Consider the following 15,579-nt stretch of genomic DNA (forward strand, 5'->3'; position numbering starts at 1 on the left):
ATCTTTTGTTTTTGAGAACATGTTTAAGATTTAAATCTCATTATAGGTACCACATTGTTATATGAACAAAGTGGACTTTTATTTCTTCTTCGCACAACAACAGGGCAATTCCAAACAAAAAGTTTAGGGGTATCTTGACTTCAGCTTCAGTCCCCATCTTGGAACTTTATCCTATCGATAAGTTTTAGCTTGGCATATGTTGCCAAACATGTTTGAGAATTTATGAAATTCATCGATCTTCTTGTTCGGACATGTTCACTTGTATTATGATGACACTTATGACCTCTCCTTGCTGGATGTTTTACCAGTCATGTTTTTTTCCACCAGTCATATAAACATAATCTGTTCTTTTCTGTTAGTAGGTATTTTTTTACAGTTTCAGCGTAGGTTCCAAAAATAATGTCTTTAGAATCTTGAATTAGTAGTTACAGACAGTCTGTATAAGTTGTTAAACAGTTACTGATAATATTATGTATGTCACCTACCTAAGTTTTACAATGTAAATGCAGTTTTAAACTTGTTAAAAAAAATTAAAAATGTATTAGAGACTATAATTTTATCCTATTGATCATCAGGTGAAATCAAAACTAAGTCTAAGTACTAACTAAATAAAAGTAAAGTGGAGATTAAATCAGTAGGTAATTTAATAAAGATACTAGTGATCTCACTAGTATCTTTATTACGAAAGGTCCTGATTTAGTTTCTATTTCTGTCATTATTCGGGTTAATTTTTGCGTCTACAAAAAACAGCGCCTATAGCTATGTACAGTCACGGAATGAAAAGGTTCGTCAGTTTTCAAATTGATTCCTTTAACGAAACGCGAGCACATATTACCTTTTGAAACTATGTTAAAGAATAATCTCGAGTTAGAGAAAATAATCTTTAACTGTTCGTCACTAAAGTTTAAAATTATTCAGATCAAAGTTGTTTGACGTTTTAACTTGTCAAGAAGATTATTATGATTGATAAATTAAAACCTTGTTGTTGGTTCCACCTGCCATTATCTATTAAATTAAAAAAAAACTACATTTTGTAACATTGCACTGATGGGATAGAAAACTAAACAAGCAAAACCTTATTCGTTAGCAAACGTCATATTTATTTAAATGTTAGCAGCAATGTTTCTTGCACTGTAATGTTGGCAGGTTTGACTCTTACAGTACCTAGTCACGGTAATACTATCTATACAGTATTCCAACTCGGCCATATTTTTGAAATAAATGTCAACAGCCGCGCGGAACGTCATCGTATGACAACATGCGATAGGGCTGCCTACTTGCAGACCCTATTTTCATTACATCTGCCTACTTTGTATTGTGAATGTATTTTGTGATTGTAATTTTTATTTTATTTTGACAAACAAAATACTTTGTGAATGAAATAGGATATAAAATTTATGTTGTTTTGTGATTAGTAGTAGATTTAATTGAAAAAATATATTTGTGTTAAGATTTTGTTCGAGATTTAATTGGATTTAATAAAAACAATGTTGACCGGCAAAAATACTCCATATTTATTTACTACCACAGACAAGATAGACTTTTTTTTTTTATCATAGATATTATTGGCATTGAGTTTATAGTGAATTAGTAAATTAAACATTCAGCCCCCCAAAGGGCGACAGACCTTTAAATCAATAAACATAGAAACAATATGCATTGTGTAACAAATAAAACTAACAAATTTCTAGGGTTCTGGAGACCTTACAGGCAATAAACAAACTTTATGAATAGGCCTTTTAATTATTGAATTTTTACATTTTATGCTAACTACTCGTGTCAAACCATCTGAACCCGGGTGAGTCTCCAAGACCCTGCCAATCAACCACTTTGCAGGTGGCAACCTGTCATCTTTTATCAGCACAATATCATCAACTGTTAAATTCTCCTGAACACTAGTCCATTTGTATCTGTTTTGTAAAGTTACTATATACTCTTGGCTCCACCGTTTCCAGAAATATTGCAATTTTTGTTGCAAGTATTTCCAACGCTGCAAATAAGGTACTTTAACATCCGATAAATCGTCGTCCGGTGTTGATATAGGTGTTTCCCCAATCAAAAAATGGCCAGGGGTGAGTGCCATGTCATATTCATTATTTAAAGCAGTTAATGGACGAGAGTTCAAACAACACTCCACCTGACACAACAAGGTATAGTATTCCTCATAAGTTAATTTGGTATCACTTAAAACTCTAGACAAGTGCTTTTTAACAGATTTAATATTGGCCTCCCATAGTCCACCCATATGGGGTGCACCAGCAGGATTAAATTGCCAATCAGTACCATTCTGAGCTAAACTTTCAGCAATTTCAGGTGGCAAGTTTTTTAAGAAATTTGTATGTAACTCTTTAAGACATTTACTAGCACCAATAAAATTTGTACCACAATCACTAATTAGTTTTTGACAATGACCTCTACGGGCTGAAAAACGCCTGAAAGCCGCCAAAAATGCCTCGGTGCTCAGACTGGTTCATTCCAGGTAGGTAATTTATCATTTGATTCTAATCTTTGTTCAAACATTCTGTGCGACTCAATATCAAGTTTCTGTATGATAGTGTATACAACAATGTCATCCCAACTCTCAGTAGGTAATCCTATGCTCTTCAAAACAGCCAAACACTCAGTTGTTACATCCAAAATTTCACGAATGTTTTTTGCAGATTCAGTTTGAATGCGTTTCAGGTTAAACAATTTGCCAATATAAGTGTTTACTATACTTCTCTTGTTGTTATAACGATTGTTGAGCATTTCCCACATGATCTCATAGTTGACTTCTGAAACTGCTATCTGTTTAACTAAGTTCTCCGCCTCTCCTCTCAGACTTGATTTCAAATATTGACACTTGTTGACATTGCTAAGAGAGGTATTGTCGTGAACCAATGATTTGAACACATCTCGAAAGGACAGCCAATCTCTATAGTCACCAGAAAATGTACTGAACTGTATTGGTGGAAGTTTCATGTTTGGACAAAGTGATTGTTCTGTTGTGGAATTATTTACTGCGACACTAGATGGTTGTGTACATTCAAATGAGTTCAGTTTTTCCTTCATACGCGTTTTTAGATCGAGATAATTATCAAAACACTGCTCATAGATGTCTTTAGTGAAATATTCCGACTTTTGTTGGTACTCAGGTGCCGCCGACAACAACGTGTTATGTTGTTGCTCGAATTTGTCCCAATATTTGTCTGCCATCTCCATCCGTGCCTCAACAAACCCTTTAGTTAGCCGCTCTTTTCCCNCAATTTGACAGTTCATGTGACGTTTACGAGTAAGCCATTCTGGCTTACTAAAATCTGCCTCACCTTTCGTGCACTGACTATCTATCTAGGTTTTATTAATCTAAGGGTTCCGCCGACAACAACGTGTTATGTTGTTGCTCGAATTTGTCCCAATATTTGTCTGCCATCTCCATCCGTGCCTCAACAAACCCTTTAGTTAGCCGTTCTTTTCCCGTTTTCTTGTAGTTTAAGAGTAGCTTCGATATGTTGTCGTAAACGCTTACCTGCGACTTTACCAATTTATCAAATTCCATGGCGGTCGGTATAACTCACTGTTGTTGTTGTAGAATTCGCACAAAATTTACACTGATTTTACTGTACTTGTTACTTTGCACTATTAATGTATTTGGTTGTATATAAATCCAGCTCGTTTGGACCAAAATGTTCGAGATTTAATTGGATTTAATAAAAACAATGTTGACCGGCAAAAATACTCCATATTTATTTACTACCACAGACAAGACAGATTTTTTTTTTTTTGATCATAGATATTATTGGCATTGAGTTTATAGTGAATTAGTAAATTAAACAGAGCATAAAAACAAAACACCCTTCCGTGCCGCTCCCATGTCTCAGGCACTGACTTAGTTAAGCGCTACAGCTATAGGACGTCACACTCACCAGTTTGTCCAAGACATTGAGTTCGCTGGGCAGCGAGCAGCAGTGCGCGCGCGCCGCTAGCAACGAGCTGGCGCTAGCGCCGTCGTCCAACGGACACGTGACGAAGTCAGGGCACGACTTGGACACGAACACGGCCTTGGGCAGCTGCGGCTGGTGCGACACCATCAGCAGCCGGTGCTTCGAGCCCGGCTCCTTCGTCAGGTCCTCCATGGTGATCGAGTGCAGCGACACCTGACGACACGTGGGAAACTCAAATATAAAACAAAAGGCTTCTTAAGGAGTGTCAGAAATTATAGAAGTCTAGTTTTTTCCCGCGGCTCTGTCCGCACAAATATCTGCCTGTCACAGAAAAACGTTCAGTTAAAACCGGCATAAAGACTATCTTGTGTCCTTTTCTGGGACACAAACTACCTCTATATAAAATTTAATCTAAACCACTTCAGCGTTTTAAGCGTGAAGAGGTACCAGATGTACCTACTGTTTCGCATTGATAATAATATTAGTGTGGAGTCATAGTGTTTGTACCNTACAGATATGTGGCGCCAAAGTGAGGTCTAAAACCAACTTTTTTTATAAATTTAGTGTCGATGCGGAGGCAGTTACTCTAAACCGAATTGATTAATATTTTGCATGACTTAATTTAAGCCCTAAAGGCACAAAATTTTGACTATTACATTACAGTTATATGAAAAAAAAATTTTCGCTCCACCCTATTGTGTACATTCAAATGAGTTTAGTTTTTCCTTCATACGCGTTTTTAGATCGAGATAATTATCAAAACACTGCTCATAGATGTCTTTAGTGAAATATTCCGACTTTTGTTGGTACTCAGGTTCCGCCGACAACAACGTGTTATGTTGTTGCTCGAATTTGTCCCAATATTTGTCGGCCATCTCCATCCGTGCCTCAACAAACCCTTTAGTTAGCCGTTCTTTTCCCGTTTTCTTGTAGTTTAGGAGTAGCTTCGATATGTTGTCGTAAACGCTTACCTGTGACTTTACCAATTTATCAAATTCCATGGCGGTCGGTATAACTCACTGTTGTTGTAGATATTTTACAGGAATTCGCACAAAATTTACACTGATTTTACTGTACTTGTTACTTTGCACTATTAATGTATTTGGTTGTTTATAAATCCAGCTCGTTTGGACCAAAATGTTTGAGATTTAATTGGATTTAATAAAAACAATGTTGACCGGCAAAAATACTCCATATTTATTTACTACCACAGACAAGATAGACTTTTTTTTTTTTTTTTTTATCATAGATATTATTGGCATTGAGTTTATAGTGAATTAGTAAATTAAACAGGGCTTAAGGTACGCGATCGACTATGGTAGCGGTGGCATGCTGTTCAGTGGTGCTACTCCGTACTAGGAATTACATGATTAAAGATAATAATGGTATAAATAGACAGAAGTAAAAAAAACCTTAGTCACGCTGTAACATTTACAACAGATTTGTTTCCTAATCGCTTTGGTACTAAGGAAACGAATCTGTCGTAAAGGAATAATGTGTCATAGTGATGGCCCCAGTACCCAAAATACTATGTATGTGACTTTATGGAATCGAATTCGGTAACGAGCGTTACTTTGTCCACAGGCGCTGAAAATACGGCATCAGTGCCATAAAAGAACTACACTAACAAAATTTCATTAAGCTTTGGCAACTATTATGAACGACTTTAAGTATTGCTTTATGAAACGCTTTCCTTTTCCAGACGTTTTTTTAGTGACGCAATACTTAACAGCATAATGTAGGTTTCAAAACGATCCGATAAGTTTAAAACTCAGATTCTGTTTGATTTACTATCTGAAAGCTGGGAACTAATATTATAAAGTAACCGCACAAACAAAATGTATTTTCGATCCCGCAAAGCTCTCGCATTCGATCTCGATAGATCCGTCACCGTGTCGAAGGGATAATAAAACTGCACCGAGCAAACGTATCCATTCCAACGGGATTGGAAAGGAACCATAAAACTATGTGGATGGAATGTGCTCTATCTCTGTCTTACTTAGTTTAATGCTGCATAAGTTATGCAGCATAACACTATCCTAAATTAATCATACACATACTCTATACGTACAGTCAGAGTCAAATAGTTCGTGACACCCAAAGTTGCTAAAAGTTCGCAACACCTTAGCTACTATTGGAATAAGGTTGTGTTGTCAACCTTTTGGCCACTTTGGGTGACACAAACTATATGACACTGACTGTACCTACAGTATCATCATTATCATCTCTCACTGTTCCGTTTCGCAATAAAATAGAGACCTCTGTGTATAATATTCCTGGGCTTTACATAATTTATTATTTCGAAAAAACGTAATATTCACGATAAATTCGTCTACATACTGCCATTATTTTAGTTACATTCAATCAATTACTCATTATACCTGAATGAAAATCCTATTTAAGCAGGTAGACAACGCCGGTGTTTTTAACAGGAAAAACATACTTAAAAAGACACAAATTAATTCATACGAGTGCTGTTTATACCGGTTATTAAAATTAATCGGATATATTATTTATGGAAGTGTTTATCAAAATCACAATTAATAAGTAATTTCGCGAGTGTAACGCAATACTGATTATGCTGATTAAAATTATATTATCATAAATAAATCATTCATCATGACAGTTTATTAACAAAAAGGAATCCAGCGCATATTGTATTGAATCACGAAAAAGCTTTTACTATCGTATCGTATAATTTATAAATGTTTTGTAAAATAGTGCATAAAACGTTTATCAACAATATTTCGATTCGTCCATTGTAATAATTAACGATAAAACCAAAAGCTTTGAGCTTTGCATAAAAGCTTTTGAGGAAACTGATTTTACGTGAACGAACGTAAGTAATTTCTTTTTTGAACGCAAAGTTACCAGTAAATCAAAATTGAAAACGCTGAGTAAAATGAAGCATTTATTATTTGTTTGTTTCCAAACAAGACAACGGAAAGATATTAAAATGGCAACTCTCCACCACCTCGCCGCCCTAAAACAAATACTGGTAACACCCAGCCTCTAATTATTTTAGCATTCTTTAGGCGCGTGCCATTTGGCAAGCCACGCGCCAACCGAATTAGCTCTCGTTTCACGTAAACATGTAACCTTACAGAACCGTCACAGCCAGACTTGCCACTAACCTAGATTATTTTAGAATAGCATTGGATAATCTCGGCCTCCATTATGTGCACATATTTTCTATTAGTCGTCTACGAGAACAAAAATATACCTTATTTATTTCTATTGTATTTACGTTATGACGAATATTCAAGGCTTATTTACATAACATGTTAGTTACAAGTAAACCTAACAATAGCATGTTACTAAGAAATAAAAGTAGGCTACACGTGTTCTTTTTTATTATAAAAAAAACAAATGACATAATTCTTTGAAGTTAAGATACAAACTCACTGTGTATCTTATTATTTTAAGTGACTTAATGTGAAGACAAACGATTCACATTTTCTCATCTTAAAATGAGATAAGTAGTTTAAACAAAATTGCTCCCACCCGTTGCTAACTCTTCTTTTTCAAAATGACTCACAAACTTTATCGTCCCCATGCCTAACTTCGTATACTGCTTTGAATTAAGACATAAAACGGCAGAAAGGCAAACAATCACCTAAAACCGTGGGTAAAATCTTTGAAGGGGGATAATCACTGGCGGGGCGTGTGCAAAGTGAGCCGTCTCCATAATAATCGTTTGTCAGAAGACTTGCAATAAAGCTCGGAGAGCACCCTCCGTGCCTCTATTAGAAACCATGATACATCCTATATCAACGTAATAAAGCCCATTTTACTTTAAACGAATTATGCAAGGTGTCGCTTACGTATTCTGCAAAATTCTACTCCAAAATGGTCTTTACTACGTCAGTTTAAAGTTGCACCAAGAGACCAGAAGCTTTGCTTAGTTGCATTTACCCTTTGACACCTCACGCACGTAGTGAATCAGTTTGTCAATTGTTTTATCCTTTCGAGAGTCTTCTCATTCAATGCATTTGAATTTTCTCGTTTACGATAGAATCAAAGACGAGAAAATTTTATGAGCACAGTCCGTTTGCTTGGATTTTAAAACAGTTTCGTCTAGTTTAAAACGTGATTCCGGTCTAAAATGAACGATCGAGCTAATTACTGATTACTTAATGAAATTAAAGTTTGATAAATTAAGTTTGGTTAGAAACGTTGTGACGATCAATGTATTTCATTCCATAAACCTCGTAATAAAAAAATTACATTAGGAGCGTTGTAAAAAAAACATGTCTTTTCTCGGAATTTTCATTCCCTAGAACTATTTACTTGTAAAAGGATTTCTACTTTTGATGTTATACATATTAATAATCCAATTTCACGTTAACTACGTATTTTTTATTCATGCAAATCTTACGGAATCCTCTGTACCTACTTATGCGGATACAAATCATACTTGATCTAATGATTCTATTATTATTTTTTCGCTACGATCACTTAATTGTTTCTAAATATTTATGACTAGAACATTTTGTGGCCCTCCCAAACAGTTAACTTAAATGGTGTGTGCACACGGTACCACATAACCCACTAACTACCTAAAGCAAAAATAAAAATGGCAACATGTAGCGCAGCAGCGCATCGTGTGATCACAGTTAAAATGTCTAATATTCTTACATAACCTACATCTGTATAAATCTTTTCGCATTTAGTGAAGCTGCTTTATAAAGCTAGACTGAAAATAGATTCACTATTTTTAATTTAAAATCACTTTGCTTAAGCCGTTTATGATGTTCATCATTCCAAATTCACTTTTAGTTTAAATTTTCAGTGCATCCCCCGTTTTACTAGGGCGTATTAATTTCGCCCTTACCCAGGTAAGCAGCCGAGATACGAAAGCTTAACGGCATGTCGTAACGCTTAAATTTAAGTGCCATCTTCATCACCGTCAGCTAGTCATCTCAGCTTAGTTAATTTACTACATAGTACGTACAAAATGCGTCAGATTGTAATACCTAACTTTTTATAAGATTGGGATATTGATCTTGTTGTTAAAGTGACAGTAAAGCACTTAAATTCTTGCAACTCACGAAAGCGAGTGAGCTTTACTTGTGTGTTTACGTGTACATGCATATAACGATAGTGTAATGTCTATCACAACTTTTAAAAAACAAACAGCAGCAAGCCATAACATAATTATGTAAACCTCACTCGTCTACTTGAATTGCAACAACTATACTACTTAGTAGAAATCTGACATCCAACAACATCGTAGTTTGAAATCGTACTACAACTGTAGGCATTCAAAAGAAAAGAAAAGCGTTATTTCTGAGAAACCGACTGTTTCTGAGAAAGAATTATAATTTTAGAAGGTTGGTTGTTTTTTATCCAAAAGACACTTGCGCAGCACTTCCCGTGACGAACTGCAAACTCCAAGCAAAAACTGTGACCAATAAGACTTATGTGGAAATGGTTTACCCGAACTATACCTTCGGGAATCACAAATCATAGATTTATATGAGATTTATAGACGCCGACCTATTTCACTTCATATGTGAAGTGGAATATGTACTTAGGACTGAGGAAGTTCTTTGCAAGTTATGTGGGTACTTATTAAGAAATATGGCGCACGATGGGTAAAAAATTTCATCCTATCACGCGCAAGGGTCACACTCGATTGCGTGGTTTTGATAGGTATAAGCTTTTTATTGTTTTATAGACTTTTAAAGGATAAAATAACGCACACTTACTTTATTTATATTTTTTTATTCACAAAGTGAAAAAGATTAACAATAGCTGCGTTTCAGTTCAAAAATAGAAATCCATCTCTATGGACTAAAAAATAAAAATCGCTCACCACACACCGATCTCGGGGAACCAGAATTTAAAACAAAACTGTACTCAAAACAAGACGTACTATCTGCAGCCCAAAATGAGTAGCAAAGGTAGCCACCAAGAGTTTGTTGTAAAAAGCGTTTTGTCCTGTAGATAGGACAATGGATGGGAGAAAAACGTCTCGGGAGGTGTCGGCCATCGCGCCATGATTAATTGCGCGGGAGATTTATGACGCGCCGATTACCGCGTCGATAACAGCGCGGACGCGCGTACACTGACAATGTAGACGCAGCCTTTTTTGGTAATATAAATAAGGCATTATTTGTACAAATATAAACTTTGTCTTGTTCCCTATTTGCACCTTCACCGCGTATTAATTTAGAGAATTATAAATATTTTCCATTTACAAAGTGAAAAAAATCCTCGACATGGATCTTCAAATTGCTTAATAGATGTGGCAGTAAGAGTCATCGTTGCTGGTAGAACTGATAACTACGAGTAATGGAATTGAAAGGTTCTTGAGTGGAAACCACAGACTAGGCAGCATGAGTAAGTAGGTAAGTATCCCCGGAACACATAGAAGTTAATAAGCAACAATAGATTATTTTGTTATCCAACAAAAAAATTAAGTCCTTGTGCTATCGACTGTACCTCACAATCATTAACAAAAACGTGCCTCCAAAACAACGCATTAAGCTAATAAGCAAAAATACAATCGTTCAATTTGTTAATTAACGGCTAATGATTATTGACAAACACCAATAAAAAGCTAATCCCATTAAAATCGAAGTTTAAATCATTTCGATAACAATCGGCTTTGCCCCTAGGAGGCGGAGATAAATTAAATTTGTTACAAAAGTTCCATTGGACGGCTCTTGGTCACGATATTAAATTTATGCCATCAAGTGGTATTCAAGGAATGGGCATTTAACTTAGATTTTCAATCGAGAAATTCAATAGCACTTCAAATAAATGTATTAGAACGAATTCCTGATCAATTAGTTTACGAAGGCTATTCAGTGTGTAGCTGAAGCATTGCGAGATCACTCACGTTTTAATTGGATTAATAAATTGAATTATTCACAAATCCATTTATTCTACTCAAGTTGTTTATTGCCTAATCGATTTTATAGCAATCCACAACACATCAAAGTACCACAGAATGACGAGTTTTTCCAATAGATTTTGAACTTTATTTCTTTAATGTAAGATTTAAAATCAATTGAGAAACTTAGAAATTTTGTCATAGGTTCACCAACTGACGACTCTAAATTAATTGCTGTACAGTTCAGTTGAATCCACGTTAAAAATATATTAATTTTGTTTATTTTTGAAGATTTTTGGTTACGAAATTGGACCTGTAGGTACCGAATTTGTTCAATGACTTAACAAGTTTTAGCTCACCAGAGATAGCTTCCTTAGTTTAATTCCCTTTATTATTTTCTGCAAGGCATAAGGCAAAGATCATAAACGGTACTGCCTAAAAGTTTAAAAAATATCGTCAAAAATGACGCCTGGTGACTAAAATCCTGGGTTCCCCATTACATGAAAATATCAAACAAAAGACGTTAACCCTTCATTTGAGACATCGAACAATCGCCGCCATTTGTGTCAATAGGGTCCAGTCTGGATTCATAGAAACCGCTCTGTATTGAACCGATTGTGTCTCAGGTCGAAGAAACATCACGTGGGCCCGGTGCCATCTTTTATGACCACAGATTTTCGGCATGTCTCCTTTTATGCACCGTAAAAGTTTTATTCTTTCTTTACGAACATATAGATTTTCTGGCTTTGTTACCATATCTTTAGCATGTGGTAAAATTTAGGATTCATTTGTTTATAGCAGAACATGGGTTAGGTGCTTTTATTTTGATTAAACTTGACATGACATTTTATCGTATTAAGTAAATTCCAACTCAAAGTTCCTAAAAAGAAAAGAAAAATTGTCATATCACAATTAGTGCCAGAAGCCAACGATGGAAAAATATCTTCCTTATTTTATAAACAAAAGACGAGTTTTATGGTGTGTCGCACATTCCGCTTTAGTCTGAAGCACACATAACATGGAAAAATTAAGCGATAAAAAAGCTCGCGGGAAGGATTTCAAACAAAAATGTCAATGGTTACAAGATGAAAAGCCAGGTATGAACAAATCGATGGGTGCCTGGAACAAAGCCGCAATCGACAAAACACAATTTTACAGGAGAAGAGATTTAGTGTCAATTTTGAATAATTCTAAACTACGAGGCGTATCAAAACGGTTTGTATATCAAACGATGTGTTATTTTTTCTGGAGTAACATTGAATGTGCATAAGGTTATAGTGCTTAGAATATACTTTAAAAAAGGTAGAAATACATATTGCCGCTTCATACATTGAAAGTCGGTTCCATAAGAGTCCATTGTGGTTTTATTCCGGTAAAAAGTGTGCAATTAATCAAACAGCAATAGTGTATTGCAGCCTCGGGCGCTGATCTGAAGGATACAGTAATAGCCGTTTGCTTGTAGAAAATTTAAATAAAAGTTTTAACATTGTATATGGCACGATTATTCCGGACAAATTTTAAATGGTGAATGGGAATAACGATTCAATATCCATAGTGCTTTTGGTAAATCAGCCAGTTTCAAAGATAAAATTCTGAAAAAAAATCACAAGGTGTATTGGGACCCCCAGATTACGAAAATGACTTAATCGGAAAACTGCTGCTATGGCTATTGCGGCTTTATTCCAGGCACCCATCGAAATGTGAAATTCTTAGCGTTTTTTCATCATATCAAATTACCAGATAATGATTTCCTGCTACAGGAAAGTCGTTACAGGCGGCATTCTGCAAAGGGCATATTCAATAGAATTTATCGTTACGTGCTCCCATATTGACATTGGGCTTATGAAGTTGATTATTATTCTCAATGGCAGTTCCGGAGTACTTTATCAATTGACATATCGAGGAAAATCATGATTTTATCTTTCAAAGGACGTCGTTATTATTAAAAGAATTAGACGGAAGCTATCGGTGAAAAATCAGTCGCTGTATTATGTATAGCAACTTATTATTATTAAATGGCAAAAATGTAGTTTATTATTTTTATTTAATCATTCATAGATAGATAGATAGTAATTTATTGTCAAAACTGTGCATACATTGTTGTTACATGGATGTTAATTAACACAGGAACCAACAGTTTGCCCATTTCGCACGTACAATATAGGTAGGTAAAGATAATAATAATATAATTTTCAAAAATGTTACTTAAGTGGGTTGTCCATATTTTAGAATTTCAACAATGATTAAAATATTCTTCTAAACTATAAAAACATTTCATTATAAGCCAATCTTTAAGAGTTCTAATTTTAAAGTTTAAGTTTGTTGAAATTCAAACAAATTTTATTTTTTCTGTTCGCCTGGAGGAAATTTCTTCTAGCGTTAAATCTGCTTATAAAGGTCCGTAAATTTTTTGTACTTATTTGTAATTGACATTTTTAGTGTACTACGTTAAACATAAAATTATAGTTCTAGGAATTCTCAGTTTAGTTTGAATTTTGCAGACATAATTCCGTTTCAGAAAGCACAATCTCTGACCGTAACACGAGTCAGTCGACGTCTACCGGTGTACTAATAGAATATTCATTTATCGAATTCGTACATCACTATACACAAATCTCGTTCGTGATCCATGATCGTAACACATGGCATGGAAATAGAACCGAGCATAATATGCAGAACGCAGGTTTTTATTCGCAAAATCGACGAGGTAAATAGATTTGCACTGTGAATCGTTGGCTCTGTAACGTTTTTCTGACGGTTGCATAAATTACAAAAGGCATTCACAACGGTTGAACCTCAAAGTGGAGTTAATTTCTGTAATATTGTATTATTTTCAATGTTTACAGCTTTCATATCTCATTTCAAAACGACATAATAAAGAATTTTCATAGGCACCATTTTCCCAGACTAAAATACGTCAATTCTACTAAGACTATAAAATGTGAAAGTTTGTGAGGGTGGATAGATGGCTGTACCTATGTAGAAAACAATAGATATTTTTTTACTCTTAAACGCAAAATGCTGAACTGATTTTGATGAAATCTTAGGCTGAGTTGCACCATCTAACTTTGACGGTAACCTTATCGATAACCGGTGCTTTTTGTATAGAGTTTGACAGATTTTTGACGTTTATTAAAGTTAAAGTAATATGGTGCAACCCAGCCGTACAGTATTATTTTAAACATCAGAATAACATAATTTCCTCTTTATACAATTACATTATAACTAAGATAAATCCACATTGGCGAAGCCGCGAACAGATGCTAGTTATAACATAAATTAATGAATGAATCGTTTTTATTTGGTATAATACAAACTATCTTAGTGGTCGATTAGATATTAGCCGCAATATCGCAATCTACAAATCATCGCTCGGATTCGGACCTTCGGTATTGACAGTAATTGATATTGACAGCCAATAAAATTGTGGACCTCTCCCGGGCATCGGTCATGAATAATATTTCGATACGACGACTGATAAACTCAACTGTTCAATACTATATCTTAATGGCAGTAATGGCACACGAGAATTAATAATTAAATCAATTTTGCATTGATTGGTGCACATTCGTTTCGAATTATGTTGAAAGTAGCAATATTAAAAATACTCTTATGTTATAGGCTATTAAAATTAAGTTTTAACCGTTAATTGAAACATTACCTAATTGGAAGAAATATTGTTCGATTCAAGTTTTTTTTTTTAATCAATTATATTGTAACAGGACTGAGAAGTTGAACGATTTTAAGCTTTTATTCAGTACCTACATAACGGTTAAATTGTACCTACCTAAACAAAACAGCATATGACCTTTAAAACTTCAGAAGTTCAGAACTAAAACTTTATTTTACTTTGAATATGCTATAATTGTACACACAATTGCAGTTACTTTTCACACCTTCCTCCAGTCAATGGCGTGCCAAAAATCTGGTGATCATGAGCTTATTGCGTGTTACCATTAAGCAACTGTTATACAGACCGAAGTAACCTTTTCACTAACTTGCAATTACAAGGGACATTTGTAACCTAATTTGGTGGACGATTAACAGTTTAACGAAGTAGCCGACTGTAACGATTACCTAAGAACGGCCGTTGGAATCCATGTTTCACGTTTGCGTGAGCCTCGCCTATATCCGTTACAGTTTTACAGGCCACTCTGAACGTTTATATCTTTGTCCGTCGTGTTGAACATATCAAAGCCGATCTGCGACTTGGATTTGTGTTGATAATCATGCGAGCTTTTAATTTATACTTTATACATAGATTTTAAACTTTCATTGAAAAACAAAAAAAAATTCTTTGGACACTTTACACAGCGTCTCTAGTCCTAAACTAAGCGAAGCTTGTACTATGGGTACTAAACAACGGTTAAATACTTACTTAAAGTACTTAGTACCTATCTAATGCGACAGAACAAGATGACCTTTCAATAGACGTACAGAGGTCACTGTTTCGAACAAAAATCAAGAGACGCAGCCACATTTACCAATTGAAAATTAAATAAAACAACGTTTATGTTCCAAAATAAGTTATTACTTAAACCCAGACCAAGAATATTGTATTAAACTAAGTTTGTAGCTCAGTAAATGACGCAGTAAATGGCATTTCGCATATGACCAGCCGTATAAAACTAATGCAGTTTTGCAAAAGCATCATAAACTTTCATAACGTTGTTTTGTCGTAAATATTCAGTCGACTGCAATTTTCTGGGCAATAAATATAGACGGCAGCTTATACGTAGGTTCGTACACATCGTATTTTGAGCAAAAAAAATATTCGACTGCTTCCAATGGTGTTGGCGTGGAAACAAATTCAAATAT

The 15,579-nt window shown here is 35.0% G+C and overlaps 1 protein-coding gene across 1 annotated transcript; it reads right to left on the reverse strand.

Moving 5' to 3' along the window:
• Window positions 1-2,460: 2,460 nt before the first annotated feature.
• Window positions 2,461-3,730, reverse strand: LOC114352054 (uncharacterized). Its single transcript, XM_028303499.1, has 2 exons — window positions 3,349-3,730; window positions 2,461-3,134 (listed from the first exon to the last, which is right to left on the reverse strand). Exons 1-2 carry the CDS (start codon window positions 3,533-3,535, stop codon window positions 2,461-2,463), a joined length of 861 nt encoding a protein of 286 aa, XP_028159300.1. The 5' UTR covers window positions 3,536-3,730.
• Between the last annotated feature and the right edge of the window lie 11,849 nt (window positions 3,731-15,579).

This window comes from Ostrinia furnacalis, unplaced genomic scaffold, assembly GCF_004193835.3.
Source record: "Ostrinia furnacalis isolate ACB-3 unplaced genomic scaffold, ASM419383v2 OfSCF1245, whole genome shotgun sequence".
NCBI classification, from domain to species: domain Eukaryota; kingdom Metazoa; phylum Arthropoda; class Insecta; order Lepidoptera; family Crambidae; genus Ostrinia; species Ostrinia furnacalis.

What these genes read in the sequence shown, in the direction of transcription:
- LOC114352054 (XM_028303499.1), bottom strand. Translation starts at nt 3,535, where the DNA reads ATGGAATTTGATAAATTGGTAAAGTCGCAGGTAAGCGTTTACGACAAC. An exon ending in CACGTTGTTGTCGGCGGAAC is followed by an intron (nt 3,135 to 3,348) that starts CCTTAGATTAAT and finishes TGTCGGCGGCAC; the next exon opens with CTGAGTACCAACAAAAGTCG.